At 46.3% G+C, this 14,759-nt stretch overlaps 1 protein-coding gene across 1 annotated transcript in view; it reads left to right on the forward strand.

Annotated features, from left to right (window-relative positions):
- Positions 1–8,486: 8,486 nt before the first annotated feature.
- XYLB (xylulokinase) overlaps positions 8,487–14,759 on the forward strand; it is a 47,383-nt gene continuing 41,110 nt past the window's right edge. Inside the window, exons 1-2 of the mRNA XM_081822191.1 lie at positions 8,487–8,617; positions 9,862–9,944. Coding sequence (XP_081678317.1) covers positions 8,561–8,617; positions 9,862–9,944 — 140 coding nt within the window. The 5' untranslated portion in view covers positions 8,487–8,560. The remainder of the gene's footprint in view (positions 8,618–9,861; positions 9,945–14,759) is intronic.

A 14,759-nucleotide genomic window follows, 5' to 3' on the forward strand; every position in this document is an offset into this window, starting at 1 on the left:
TTTTTTACCAAACCCTCTTTTTAAGCGTGTGCAAATACTTAAAATGTAAAGCGCTTTCTAGTCTACAGTTTGTCAAAAGGTTATGCCAGCAAATTGACATCTCATTCACGTATACATATGATTCTATACTGTCAATGTTACAAAATTAACGTATTTTCACAATTTCCATTTTAGTTTTCAAAACGAGTCCCCAGTTTAAAAAGAAGCACACCCTGACCACGTCATTCCCCTGCTCCCGCCTTCCAGTGGCTTCTAGTTGTCCTCAGCCACTGACTCGCTGCTGAGGACAGGCCACCAGCTCTGCTGTTCATCTCCCTCATCCAGCTGGATGAAGAGGGAAAGATCCTCACAGGGCATTGGGCCCAGGGTCCAGTGGGGAGCGTCCTTGGGAGCGACCCTGCCCCTCGCTTTGTCAGGGCCCGGGGAGCTGGGTCCCAGATGCCTGAGGTCAGCCTCCCTTTAGGTTGGAGGCCAGCAGCTTTCCTGTCCCCTCTGAAGACTGAGCTGGTGACCAGGCCTGGGTGCTGTGACAGCAGGGCCTGGCTTAACATTGTGGTTTTCAGTTCTTTATGAAGTTGTGGTTTTTTTCACGTTTCTGATTTTGTTTTTTTCAAGAGGTTGGTCTTTTTCTCTGGAGTCAAAGACTATCTCTTGGATTATTTATCTTTTTTGTGTTTGTACTGTTTTCTTATTGTTTTTGCCTTGTTTGCCTTTTTTCTGTTTTCCTGCAGGCTCATGTTTTCTTTTTTTTCTAACCTCCTGAATTATGGGGTGTATTAGTTTCCTAAGGCTGCTAAAAAAAAAAATACCATGAACTAGGTGGCTGAAATGGAAACTATCTTTCACAGTTTTGTAGGCTAGAAATCCGAAATTGAAATTTTGGCAGGGCCACACTCCTTCCAGAGGATCTATGGAGGAATTCTTTCTTGCCTCTTCTAGGTTCTGGTGGTTGCTGGGAATCTTTGGGGCTTCATGACTTGGAGATGCCTCACTCCAATCTCTGCCTGCCTTCACGTGGCATCCTCCCCTGTGTGTGTCCATGTCTAAATTTCCTTCCTCTTATAAAAACACCAGTCATTGGATTCAGACCCACCCTAATCCAGTATGACATCATCTTAACTTGATTATATCTGCAAAGACCTTATTTCCAAGTAAGGTCACACTCGCAGGTACTACGAGTTAGAACTTGAACTGTATTTTGGGGGGCACACAATCATACTTAGTACATAGAGTTAATTTCTTTTCACTCTTTAATGAAAACAGTCAAGAATATGCATTCAAGAATATGACTCACCTGTGAGTCAATCCCAAAGATTCTGCTAAAGATGTTTTTATTTTCTTGCTTTCTAGATAGTGTGTTAGATTTTGATTTTCTTTTTGACCCATAATTATTTAACAGAATGAGTTAAAAGTCCTAAGCACCTTGAGATATCCCATTATTGCTGTTTTGTTTGCTTGTTTTCTTTTTTAAAAAAATTCTTTTAGGGCGCCTGGGTGGTTCAGTCAGTTAAGTGTCTGCCTTCGGCTCGGGTCATGATCCCGGGGTCCTGGGATCGAGCCCCATGTTGGGCTCCCTGCTCAGGGGAGAGTGTGCTTCTCCCTCTTCCCTTGCTCCTCCCCCCGCTCATGCTTTCTCTCTCTCTCTGTCAAATAAATAAATAAATAAATAAATAAATAAATAAATAAATAAATAAATAAAATCTTTAAAAAAGTTCTTTTAGTCTGAAAGTTGAAAGTTCAATAATTTATCAACCATGGTCCAAAAAAAAAAAAAAAAAATCCCCGCTACTGAGTTAATTAAAATGCAAAAGTCATGTGCTAACCACCAGTTTCTAAATCCCATTCACACAGATAACTGTTAATTACTTGGAGTTAATCTTTCCAGACCTATCCTTCATGTATACATGTTTAATTATCTGCCTCAAATGCTCATGGAGGGAGGAAGGGCAGATACCAAGGCACAAACGCAGTAAGACCAGAAAAATGGAAGATACCCACAACAACTTTTAATTTTCCTAAATCAAATTTGCTTCTGAGGGGAGTACAAATACATAAACAGGAGGTGTAGCCACACTCTGGTGAAAATAAGCACTTTTCTCCTCAGGGCTCTTGAGACTCTGTTTGCTTAAACATCAAAGTCCATCAAACTTTTTTCCAGATATAAACAAAAACCCAGCTTTAAAAAATCTTAACCTCAGCTAAATGAGTTACTTATTTAACTGGAGGCAGGACCACTCCTTACCCTCAGACTTAGACAAACAAATCCCTGTGACATCTGCCCTGTTACGGGCTATAGTTCAAAATATTTCTTTTCCCTCAGAATAGCTTTCCACTCATCTTACAAGGAATTTGTACTACCTTTGATATAGAATAGAGAGAATTACTTATTTTGTAACATATCCCAAGGTGAAATCTATAAAATTTCAGATATAATAAATTAGTGAACCTGAATTATAACTGATTGTCTATTTCATTCCCTAATTTCTTAATTTTTTTTTAAAGATTTTATTTATTTATTTGACAGGGGAGGGGAGGGGAACGCACACAAGCAGGGGGAGGGGCAAAGAGAGAGGGAAAAGTAGACTCCCCGCTGCAGAGGGAGCCCAGCTTGGGGCTCGGCTGGATCCCAGGACACAGGGCTCGATCACAGGACTCTGGGATCATGACCTGAGCTGAAGGCAGATGCTTAACCGACTGAGCCACCTAGGCACCCCATGATTATTTTTGATTTGGTGATTTTTATCTTTGTCTTAGAAGTGAAAGGGATAGGAATTAAAGCTGCCAATTACTCCTAACTTTTCACTCTTAAAACTACTTATTTAGAAAAAAATATATAAGCCTGGATAATTTTAATAGTTTGGTACTAATGAACACAGATTTAAGCTGAAGGGATAAAAAAACCAAGTTTGCTATTTTTACATGAATAAAATAAAACATATTGGAATTTACACACACTTGCATCTTTAGAAAGAAAGCATATTTTCTTCAGGACTTTTCTAAAGAAAAAAGGCTTATTTTGAGAAAAATCCATGTTTACTTTGAGAAAAATCTGTGTTGTGGCTGCCAACTTCAAAGAATGAACAGATATTCTGGTGGTGTTTCATTGGAGACCAGCTTTGAATTTAGGTTTGTCTCCATTTTCCTATATTATAATGACTTTCATTATTATATGTACTAAATGAAAAGTTTTTTTCTTTCTCTGAAACATTTGTATCTAGTACTTACCTCAGACTGATTAGTTTTCACTGATTTCTGTATTATGGTGTAATTTATTCAGCTGACACACACCTAGATTCAAAGAAAACTCAATGATTCAAAAATCAAAGACCTTACTAATAGAAGAAAACGTAGGCTGATATCTTTGTAGAAAATGTCAGATAATAGCTCTGTGGTCTGAAAGTAATACTGCTTAAACAAGATCAAATAGCTCAAAAATCAATGGATTTTATTATATTTAAGTTAAAGATTTCTAGTCAATAAAGGGCAAGATGGACAAAGTCAGAAGATAAATGACATATTGGGAGAAAAGATTTGCAACATCTAAAACAGACAGGGGATTTATACCCTGAAATGTCAGAAACTCCTGCAAATCCACAAGATAAAGACAAAAATGTCTTTATATCCTTTGCCCAACTGAAAAATGGGCAAAGGACATAAGCAGGAAGTCACTGAATGGGAAATCCCAAATGTCTATTAAGTATATATGAAGAGATGCTCAAATTCATCAGTAAGGAGGGAAATGAAAATTAAAACAATAATGAGAAATCACTCCTCACTTACTAGATTGGGAAATATTAGAAGGATGGTGTTAACCTTAAAAAAAATAAAAGTACCAATTACTTCATCAGCAAAAATGGGTTTATTTGGGAATAGCCGAGAACTGTAATCAGGTACAACCATGCTACCACAAAACCGTAGGCAAGTTTGCAAAACACAGGGCAGGACCACTTCTTTTATAGAAGAAATGGGGGAGTGGGGGCTGATATTATAAACAAAAGGTCCATTGGAGGAAACTGGGAGTTTGAAGTATGGTGGCTTTTGATTGGCTGAGTTGTGACTTACTCTCATTGGCTGGGCTCTTGATGGGGGGTGGGGATGAAGAGGCCTGCCTTCTGCCTGCTGGGATAGTAAAGTAGTAGCTAAAGTAGTAGCCAAGGGGTAGGGTCCTTGTCTTCCTAGTGGCTGCAATTGACAAGTGCTGGGTGTGAGAGCTCCCCCTGCTGGCCTCTGCTCTTTATTCGAAATGAAGTTTCCTTTTATCAATTCTCACAGTGGAAATGCCAAGGACTTTATGAAAGATGTGGGGATAGAGATGCCTTTGTACATTCTAGCTGAGAGTGTAGATTGGCATGGCTAACATTGGGAGTAATCCAGCACTCTAACCAACTAGTTATGCACACAGGGTATAAATCCTACTCTTGGATATATAACCCTGAAAAATTCCCTCACACGGGTCCATAGGGTCACGGATGGGGACGTTCTGTGCAGTGCTATTTGCATTAATGGGGAGCTGGAGTCCACCCAGGTGTCACTCATGGGGAGCCTGGACAGTAAAATATGGGGCTGGCATACTATTGAGTATGATGAAGCAGCTAGAAGCAAACAACTAGATCAGGGGTTCCCAAATGTTCTCACATCACAGCATCCTTAAAATCTCAACAATTTTTTCACGGAACTCCTAGGCCAAAAGCAATGGCTAAGAATTCTGTATATTAAGTAGTTAGGTCCAAACAGCTGAATATATATTTATGTTCTAACAACTTGGTGGTATCTGAAGAAAACAATGCACATAAATTGGAGGAGAAAATAATATTTCATTTCATTCTTAAATAACTAGAATGACTTACTAAGAGGATGTGTGTGCCTATTGGGCACTGCCCAACTTCTCAAATGTTGCCATCGGATTGGACATTGCGGTCCTTATTTTCTGTTTCACCCTGGTTTCCCTGTAGTACTTATTTCTCGCCACAACGGCTGAAGGCACAGCTCTGCAAAGATATATATCATAGAAAGGAACGTAGCACAGTCTACTGTTGGAGCTGTGGACCACCTCAAATTAGCAGTTCACGTGGCACCGTTTGGAACCACAGAATTAGGTATACCTATAGCAGTATGAAGAAACCATAAAAACAGTGCCAAATTTTATTTTATTTTTTAAAAAATATTTTATTTCTTTATTTGACAGAGAGATAGAGAGAGAGTACAGGTGGGCAGAGAGGCAGGCAGAGGGAGAGGGAGAAACAGGCTCTTCGCTGAGCAGGGAGCCCGATGTGGGGCTCAATCCCAGGACCCTGGGATCATGACCTGAGCCAAAGGCAGACGCTTAACCGACTGAGCCACCCGGGCACCCCAACAGTGCCAAATTTTAAAAAGTACCAGAGAACTAAGGTCTAAGGGGCTCCACTGAGTCTGTTCTTGCTGAGGTTTCAATGACCTTACTGTTAAACCAGGGGACAGGCTCCCATGCAGCATTTAGCCCTGTTGAGCCCCTCCCCTTCCAGAAATGTTCTTCCATTGGCTTCCACCACTCCCCCTCTCATGATCTCTTCCTCGTCTTTTTTTTTTTTTTTAAAGATTTTATTTAGTCATTTGACAGATAGAGACACAGAGAGAGAGGGAACACAAGCAGGGGGAGTGGGAGAGGGAGAAGCAGGCTTCCCCACAGAGGAGGGAGCCCGATGCGGGGCTTGATCCCAGGACCTCGGGATCATGACCTGAGCCAAAGGCAGACGCTTAACGACTGCCCCTCTTCCTCATCTTTGACTTGTCCTTCGCAGTTCCCTTCGGTGGTCTCCATCTGTCCCACTCTGAGCCCTTTCTGCACAAGCTAGCCCACTCCTATTGGGACCTAATAAGTCACAACTCATTGTCTTTGGCCCAGAGCTCTTTCCTGAGCTGGGGGCCACATATCCAACTGCCTGTTCAGTGTCTCCACTCAGACATCCACAGGCACCTGAGACCTACCACGTCCTGACTAATCTCCCCATCTTCCCCACTCCCCCAGCTGCTTCTCCCATGTTTCCTAACTCAGAGAATGGAACCACGCTCCACCTCGTGGTGGCCTGTGGCAGATTGCATCAGTGGCCCCAGTTCTTCACCTTCCCTGCATCCACACCCTTGCCCAGGCCTCATCCCCACCACTTGGCTTCGGGTGGTCCACAAGACTTTGACTGGCGGCACAGAGGAAGTATAACACGCTGGTTCCAACCTAGGCCTTCAGAGGCCTCACATGTTTGCCCTTGCCCTCCTCTGCTCCCCAGCTTCCATAAGAAGAGCATGGCTGGGGTCCTCCGCTGGTCCCAGGAAGAGAAGGATGAGAGACATGTGGAGCAGAGCCACTCCACCTGAGCTTAGCCTAGATCAGCTGACACCTCTGCCCCGCCCCCTGCTGACCTGCCAACAGGTGAGGGACACTACAAGATTACAGTTCTAAGGCACCAAGTTTTTTTTTTTTTTTAATTTTATTTATTTATTTGACAGAGAGAGACACAGCGAGAGAGGGAACACAAGCAGGGGGAGTGGGAAAGGGAGAAGCAGGCTCCCTGCAGAACAGGGAGCCCGATGCGGGACTCGATCCCAGAACCCTGGGATCATGACCTGAGCTGAAGGCAGTCGCTTAACCAACTGAGCCACCCAGGCGCCCCCTAAGGCACCAAGTTTTGAGGGTGCTTTGTTATGCATCAACAGTTAACAAACCAGGTCGCCTAGACTAGAAACCGGACATTGCCTTTGACTCCTCCCCCTCTCAGGCCACGTGGTTCCCAGAGCTTCCCGAATATCTCGCGACTCCATTCACTGTCTCCATGCTTGGTACCTCTGCCTTACCTCAGGCTTCCTTCAGCCCCATTTTAACCCATTTCTCCTTCCTGCCTTTTGCCCCTGTTCTCCACACAGCAACTTCCTATTTTTCAAATTTGATTAAGTGACTTCTTTTCTGGGGGTTGTCTTTGCCCTCAGGCTGGGGTATCAGTTAGGGCCCCGGATGAGGGAAGGAGCCTCGCTGGGGACCGTGGGTATCCTGGTCACTGCGAAGAGACACCTCCGGGGCAGTTTCTGCTTTGTTCCCAAGTCAGTGCAGGGGCTCTTTAATTGGTTCTGCGCAGGGAGCCAGGTTCAAGCTTGGAGCAAAATAAGCAAAAGACTAGCCTCACTCGGGCCATGGCAGCGCTTCCTCAGGGTCCCCCGGAACCACCTCTACTGCTGGGTGTGCTTTTTGAGGGCATCAACAGAGAGGACAACCTGAGAGTCATCGACAACTTGGAATTACACTTTCTGTCTTCATTCCTTGCTAGTGGGTTAAGTCGTGGGTGGGCAGCTTCCTATGCAGGCAAACGGGCTCTCAGACCTCCAAAAGAAAGGAGGCACCAGAATGGGGTCTAGGTGCCACAGCCCACAGAGAAAGGCACCCCTGAACAAGATAGGGCCTCCCTATGAGACAACTTGAGAAAGAGGCGGCCTTGGCCTTCAGAGACATTTGTATTTTGCCACAGCCCTTCTCATAAGACTACCCAGAAAATTGTCTTCTTTAGTGGTTGAACATGCAGATTCTGGAGTCAAATTTACTGGCGTGTGTGTCCAGTTCTGTCACTGATCTAGGGACCTCGGGCTAAGAGGAGCATCTGGGCTCCAAGCAGCTCAAGTTCAGCAAGAGAGACAGCCGGGTAATCAGACCGTTGCAAAAGTATGAGAGGGGCTCTCATGGGCTGGGAAGGCCCTGGGAGGAGCATCTCACCTGGGAGAGCTTCTGGAAAGAAGTCAGTCCTAGGGACAAGAATGACATAGCCAGCTGGAATGTGGGGAAGGGAAGGTGTCCTCGCTTCCAGGGGGAAAGGGAGTGAGTGGGTCTGATTTTGTTTCTCATGCCCCCTTCACTATGTCTGGCACACATTAGACTACCAATACCAGCTGATCCCAGGAATGAATGAGCCTCTCTGTCCAGAACACGGGGAGCTCTGGTTTTAAATACAGAGGTGGAATGTGGCACATGTCAGAGCTGGGTAACCATTCAGATTTGCTGGGACCTGACAGGGCCCGTTGGAGCCCAGTGCCTGCAGCCCCAGGATACATTTGTCTGTGACCTCCGTGTCACCAGCATGAGTGGACAGCTGCCTTAGTACCCAAGAGACAGCCATGGAAGCCTCCAGGCTCAGGCTGAGCTCCAGGCTCAGGCTCAGGGCCACCAGAGACAGGTAGGGCTAAGCGAGATTAAAGGTGGAACCTCTGGCCCAGAGGTCCTCCGCGGGAAGCCAGGCCGCGTTAGGGCAAGACCTGTGCAGAAAGCACATGTGGATGGATTGGAGGGCAGAGGAGGGCTGGGGAGAGAGCTGCGCAGGGGGTACCTGCCTTGTTGCACAGGCGCGAAGCGCGAGGGCCGGCCGGACCCGCGTCCCCGCCCCGTCCCCCGGCAGGCGGCGCCAGAGCGCAAGCCCGCGGGTGACACGGGTCCGGGAGTCCGGCGGGGCGGGGCGAGGGGCGGGCCCGGCGTCTCCGGGCGCTGGAGCGCGGCGACACTGCCGCCGCGGGAAGGACGGACAGACGCGCCGCCGGACCCTCCGCGGCCATGGCCGAGCGCGCCACTCGCCCCTGCTGCCTGGGCTGGGACTTCAGCACGCAGCAGGTACCGTCGCGGGCCCCGGGTCCGGGAGGGGCGGGCCGCCTCCTCCGCGACGCCGGGCGGGCTGGCGGGACCCGGGCGCGGGGAACCCTGGGCCGAGCCGCGCGCGGGCGCGCCACCCTCCAGGGCTTCCTGGGGCGGGGCGGGGGGGGGGCGCCGGCGACCCCGCCAGATTCGGCCGCGACCCGGCCTGGACTCGGGCTCTCCCGGAAACGGTGGGCGTCCCCGCGCCCAGCCCCGGCGGAACCCGCGGGCACGTAGCGGGAAGTACCCCGAGCGGCCGGGGTCCCCAAGGGTTCGCCCGTCGTGGGCGCTGAGTGACAGGGAGCCGAAGGAGCTCGGCCGCAAGACTCGGGAACAAACAGACGGGTAGACGTGCACACAGGCATAACCAGTGACCTGGAACCAGATCACTGCTTGAAACTTTTTTTACGTGGAATGGGCACGATATACGCATGACCTTTGTTCCACCCCTGGTTGGCACCAGCATGCCCGGGTCAACGTACCCGCACGGGCCGTGCTGCTCCCGGGGCTCCGCAGACAGGCGAGCAGAGTCAAAATGCCTTCAACCTGGGTGTGGGGTGCCAAGGGGCTCCCTTTCTTTAACTTGGGAAGTCAGCACACGTGTTGTCAAACCCCTCGGTCTCCGCGATGGGTCAGGGAGGCAGGCTTAGACCTATCCCTGATCAGAAAGTCCTGTGGGACTCTGCAGTCAGGTTGCCTTGCTGGGTCTCAGGGCCCATCTGTCCGAGTTTGGAGGTCTGCTCCCTTCCGGACCTGTATGTCTCAGGACCATGATCACAGCCTATGGGAACAGCCCAGGGACCTTGTCTGGTCTCTCAGGTCCCTGCACACAGGGTCCCCAGAGGCATCTCCAAATGCTGCTTCTCATTCCTTCCCCTGGAGGACTTAACTCAGGCCTGCCTGCCAGGTTCTGGAATCAGCTCTTCTATGAACATCTGGTTCTAGAGGGTCTTGGCTTTGGTTGTTTAGAGGGGCCAAAGATTCCTTGAGCAGTATAGGTGTTTTGATTTTGCCTCAGCCTCTTCATTTTACCTACTCTTTGGGTATGTTCCCAGAGGAAGCCTCCGTTGCCGTGGTTACAGTGATGTACCCCAGCCTTCTGGGAGGTCTGCAGGCTGAGCCACTCACTAGGGTGCTGGGCTTCACCTGGTGATGTTCCTACCCCTGGGCCAGTGTAGAAGCTGAGGAAATTTCTATACACCATTTTTTAAAATGCCTTCCAGGTGAAAGTTGTTGCTGTTGATGCAGAGCTGAATGTGTTCTATGAGGACAGTGTGAATTTTGACAGAGACCTTCTAGAATTTGGGTATGTACCTAGTGTATGTGTGTGTGGGAGGGGTTGGTTTTGGGGTCCTCCCTCAACCTTTTACATTCATAAACCACACTATTCCGGTGTTACATTGTGATTTACAAGAAATACATATTTGGTCATTCAGATGGCCAAAATATATTTCTCACATGCATTTGGTCTTCATCCACAGTTCCTGGCTCACAGCTCCCCAAACCCTTGGAACTTCCTAAAGTGTTGAGAGTCATAGAGGTGTCTTTTGTTATGTTAATGGAGATGACTTTTGGACCCCACCTGAGGGTAGGGGCTGGTTGCCAAGAAGACCAACCACGTGATTAGAGGGTTGGGATTTTCAGCTGGAGGTTGAAAAGGCCAATGGCCAATGGCTTAGTCAATCCGGACTATGTAATGAAGCCTTCATAAGAGTTCAGAAGGACTGGGTTCAGAGAGCTTCTGGGTTGGTGAACACGTGGAGATTGGGCAGAGTGGTGTCCCTGGAAAGGATATGGAAGCTTCTTGCACTTTCCTCATACCTCACCCTATGTATCTCTTCATCTGGCTGTGGATTCCTGTCCTTCCGTGTCCTTTAATAAATTGGTAAACCTAAGTACAAGTTTCCCTGAGTTCTGTGAGCTGCTCAAGCAAATTAAAAGAACCTAAGGCCATTGGAACCAACAATCTGTGACTGGTTGGTCAGAAGCACAGGACAGCCTAGGGCTGGCGCCAGGCATCCGAAGTGGGTGGGGAGGGCAGTCTTGTAGGACTGACCCCTTCACGTGTGGAATTTGATGTTGTCTCTGGGTAGAAAATGTCAGACCATCTGCTGGTGTCCGAGAATTGCTTGGTGTTGTGTGTAGGGAACCACCATCCCCTCCCGTCCCCCACCACATTGGAATTGCATCCAAGAACCTAAGAGCTGATACCTGTAGATCTGGCTTGATCAAACTGCAGGCATGGTGGGGTCTTGGTAGACCTCTCAGCATCCTTTTTTCCTGTGCCCTGAATGTGTTCTCCATTCCTTCCCAATTCTATGCACACATTCATCCATACATGCAATAGGTATCAGTTGAGACTCACTTTGTGTCAGGCACATGCTGGGTACTGGGACTTGATGGTGAACCAGACATGGTCCTTACTCTCCCAGAGCTTCCTGTTGAGTAGGGGAGACTGATATCAATCAAGGAATCTCACAAAAGAATATTTGATTATAGACTCAGAGAAGGCCATTGAAGAAAAGGAACTCCCTTCTCCAAATGTTTATTATAAAGGAATGTGACCCAGACTTGGGGGCTGGTCAGGAAGGGTCCCTAAAGAAGTAGTGCTTTAGCCAAGGTCTGAGTGAGTGGGGTTTGCCAAGTGATGGAAGGGAGAGAGCATTCTAGGCAGCAGGAGCAGTGTGTGCAAAGCCCCTGTGGCAAGAAAGAACACTGCTTATTCAGTGAATTGAAGAAGGCCAGTGTGGCTGGGGAGCAGAGAGGGAGGTGGAGGCTGGGCTGGGTCACATAGGCCTTGGTACACAGTTTGTCTATATCCTAATACCTATGAACAGCCACTGAAGGACCATAGGGATGGGGGTAAGGTGTGACACGGTTGTATCTGTGTTTTGAAAAGATCTCTGGGTGCAGTGGGAGACCATTTGTGGGTTGGTCAGAATGTAGGTTGGGAGACCATGGAAGTTTTTCAAGATCATCTAGATGGGAAATAATAGCCTTGGAAGGAGAGAGCTGGGTGGCGAAATTGACAGGGCCTGGGGCAGAACTGAATGTGAGATGTGAAAGTGAGGTTTCTGGCTGGCCTTCTGGATGGATGGTAGACTGAAGAGAGTTGGTTTTGGGGAGAAAAATCATGAGTTTAGCTGTTGTATTAGTTTGGGAGGGCTGCCAGAAAAAAATACCACAGACGGGGTGTCTTAAACAACAGAATTTTGTTTTCCTATAGTTCTGGAGCCTGGAAGTCCTAGGTCAGGGTGCTGGCAGGGTCGGTTTCCTCTGAGGCCTCTCTCATTGGTTTGCACATGGCTGCCTTCTTGCTGCCTGTCCCACGGTCATCTCCTGCCCCTGCATCCCTGGTGCCTCCACTGTGTTATTTGTGTCCCAATCTACTTTTATAAGGACACCAGTCATACAGGATTAGGGCCCACCCGGATGACTTCATTGTAAGTTAATTGCCTTTTTCAAGGCTCTTTCTCCAAATACAGGCACATTCTGAGGTACTAGGGATTAGGACTTCAATATATGAATTTGGGGGGAATATAATTCAGTCCATACAGCTGTGGACTTGTTGATTCTGAGGTGGCTCCGAGAGGCCCTGGTGGAAGTGTCCCTCCACGACTGTTTTAGATATCACTTCCAGGGCGCCTGGCTGGCTCAGTCGGTAGAGTGTGCAACTCTTGATCTCGGTGTTGTGAGTTCGAGCCCCTTGTTGGGTGTGGAGATGACTTAAAAATAAAATAAAATCTTTAAAAAAAGAAAAAAGATACTACTTCCCTGATGACTCTTTGTGTACCCCCACTGCTGCTCATGTCGTATGCCTCCTTTGAGTTGAGGTAGGAAGCCATCTTGCATTTGTAGTTTGTATTACTGCAGGTCATGGGTGTTTGAGTTTTGGTAGTTTGTGTCTTAAGGAATTGGTCTGTTTCATCTAAGCTATTAAATTTGTGGCTAGAGTTGTTCATAATATTCCTTTATTTTACTTCGGTGTCTGTGGGATCAGTAGTGATGACCCTTCTATCATTTCTGATACTGATTATTTGTGTCTTCTCGCTCATTGTCTTGGTTTGCCTGGCTAGAGGTTTATCAATTTAATGATCTTTTCGAAAAGTCAGCTTTTGGTTTTGTTGATTTTCTCTACAGTTTTCCTCTTTTCATTTCTCATTGATCTGTGTTCTCATTTTTAGTATTTCTTTTCTTCTGCTTGCTTTAAGCTTGCATTGCTCTTCTCTCTCTCCTTTCCTGGAGTGGAAGCTTAGATTTTTTTATTTTAGCCCTTCTTTTCTAATATGTGCATTTTAATGCTATAGATTTCCCTCTAAGCACTGCTTTTGCTGTATCCCACAGATTTTGATGTCATATTTTCATTTTTATTTGGTTCAAAATATTTTTTTAGTTTCTCTTGATACTTCTTTGACTCATGTGTTATTTAGAAGGATATAGCTTAGGGGCGCCTGGGTGGCTCAGTCGGTTAAGCATCTGCCTTCGGCTCAGGTCATGATCCCAGGGTCCTGGGATCGAGCCCCGCATCGGGCTCCCTGCTCAGTGGGGAGTCTGCTTCTCCCTCTCCCACTCCCCCTGCTTGTGTTCCCTCTCTTGCTGTGCCTCTTTGTCAAATAAATAAATAAAATTAAAAAAAAAAAAGAAGGATATAGCTTAATCTCCAGATCTTCCAGTGATCTTTCTGTTCTGGATTTTTGCTTTAATTCCATATTATAGTATGAAAACACACTTCATATGATTTCTGTTCTTTTAAATTTTTAAATTCTACCTCACTTTCTCTTTTGACTCAATGAGTCTATCAGTCCTCTCCATTTGGAAAAAAAAAAAAAAAGATACCCCTACCCAAAATACAGTATTGTTTAGTATTGCTTTTTTACCCAGTTACATTTTTAAGATCTAGTTCATTCCTCCTGCACTGTTTTTTTATAATTTTATTGAAATATAATTGATGTACAGTAAGCTGAACATATAATAAATATGTACAACTTTGTAAGTTTTTTAAAAAGATTTTATTTATTATTTGAGAGAGAGAGAGAGAGAGCACGTGCACGAGCGAGCATGAGCTGGGGGAGGGGCAGAGGGAGAGGGAGAAGCAGACTCCCCGCTGAGCAGGGAGCCCCATGTAGGGCTTGATCCCAGGACCCTGGGATCATGACCTGAGCCGAAGGCAGACATTTAACTGACTGAGCCACCCAGGCGCCCCAGCTTTGTAAGTTTTGACATAGATGCTCCTCCATGAGACTATCACCAGAATCAAGATAATGAACATTTCCATACCCCAAAGGCTTTCTCATGCCCCTTTGAGTTTATTCCTCTTCCCTACCCCAAGCCCCCTGGCAACCACTGGTCTGTTTTCTATCACTATGGATTAGTTTACACTTTCTAAAATTTTATATAAAGGGAATCATAATTATATATTCTTTTTTATTTGACTTTTAAAACTCAGTATAATCGTTTTGAGATTCATCTGTGTTGTTACATGTATCAATAATTTGTTCTTTTTGTTTCTCAGTAGTATTCCATTGTATGAATGGACCACAATTGGTTTATCCATTCATCTGATGAGGGATATTTGGATTGTTTCCAGTTTTTTCTTATTATAAATACAGAGGCTATGAAACTTGGTGTCTTAGTGTCAACCTAAGTTTTCATTTGTCTTGGAAATGAAATACTCAGGAATGGTTAAGTTGTATGCTAGGTTTTTAAAAAACTGCCATATTCTTTTCCAAAGTGTTTTTTTTAATACAGATATTTTGTTAATAGGCATTGCATGTACTTGGTACATAATTTGAGAGAAATAAAAGGCATGTAGTGAAAAGTCTTAATCCCTCCGTGATCTCATTTCTGCCCTCCTGCCCTCCTCAACAGAGAACTTTCATTAGTTCTTTGTGTATCCTTCCAGTGTTTTATATCAAAATATAAGCAGGGGCGCCTGGGTGGCTCAGTTGGTTAAGCGACTGCCTTCGGCTCAGGTCATGATCTCAGGGTCCTGGGATCGAGCCCCGCATCGGGCTCCCTGCTCGGCGGGAAGCCTGCTCCTCCCTCTCCCACTCCCCCTGCTTGTGTTCCCTCTCTCGCTGTCTCTCTCTCTGTCAAATAAATAAATAAAATCTTTAAAAAA

This window comes from Leptonychotes weddellii, chromosome 1 (genome assembly GCF_054177405.1).
Source record: "Leptonychotes weddellii isolate Sample4059 chromosome 1, ASM5417740v2, whole genome shotgun sequence".
NCBI classification, from domain to species: Eukaryota; Metazoa; Chordata; class Mammalia; order Carnivora; family Phocidae; genus Leptonychotes; species Leptonychotes weddellii.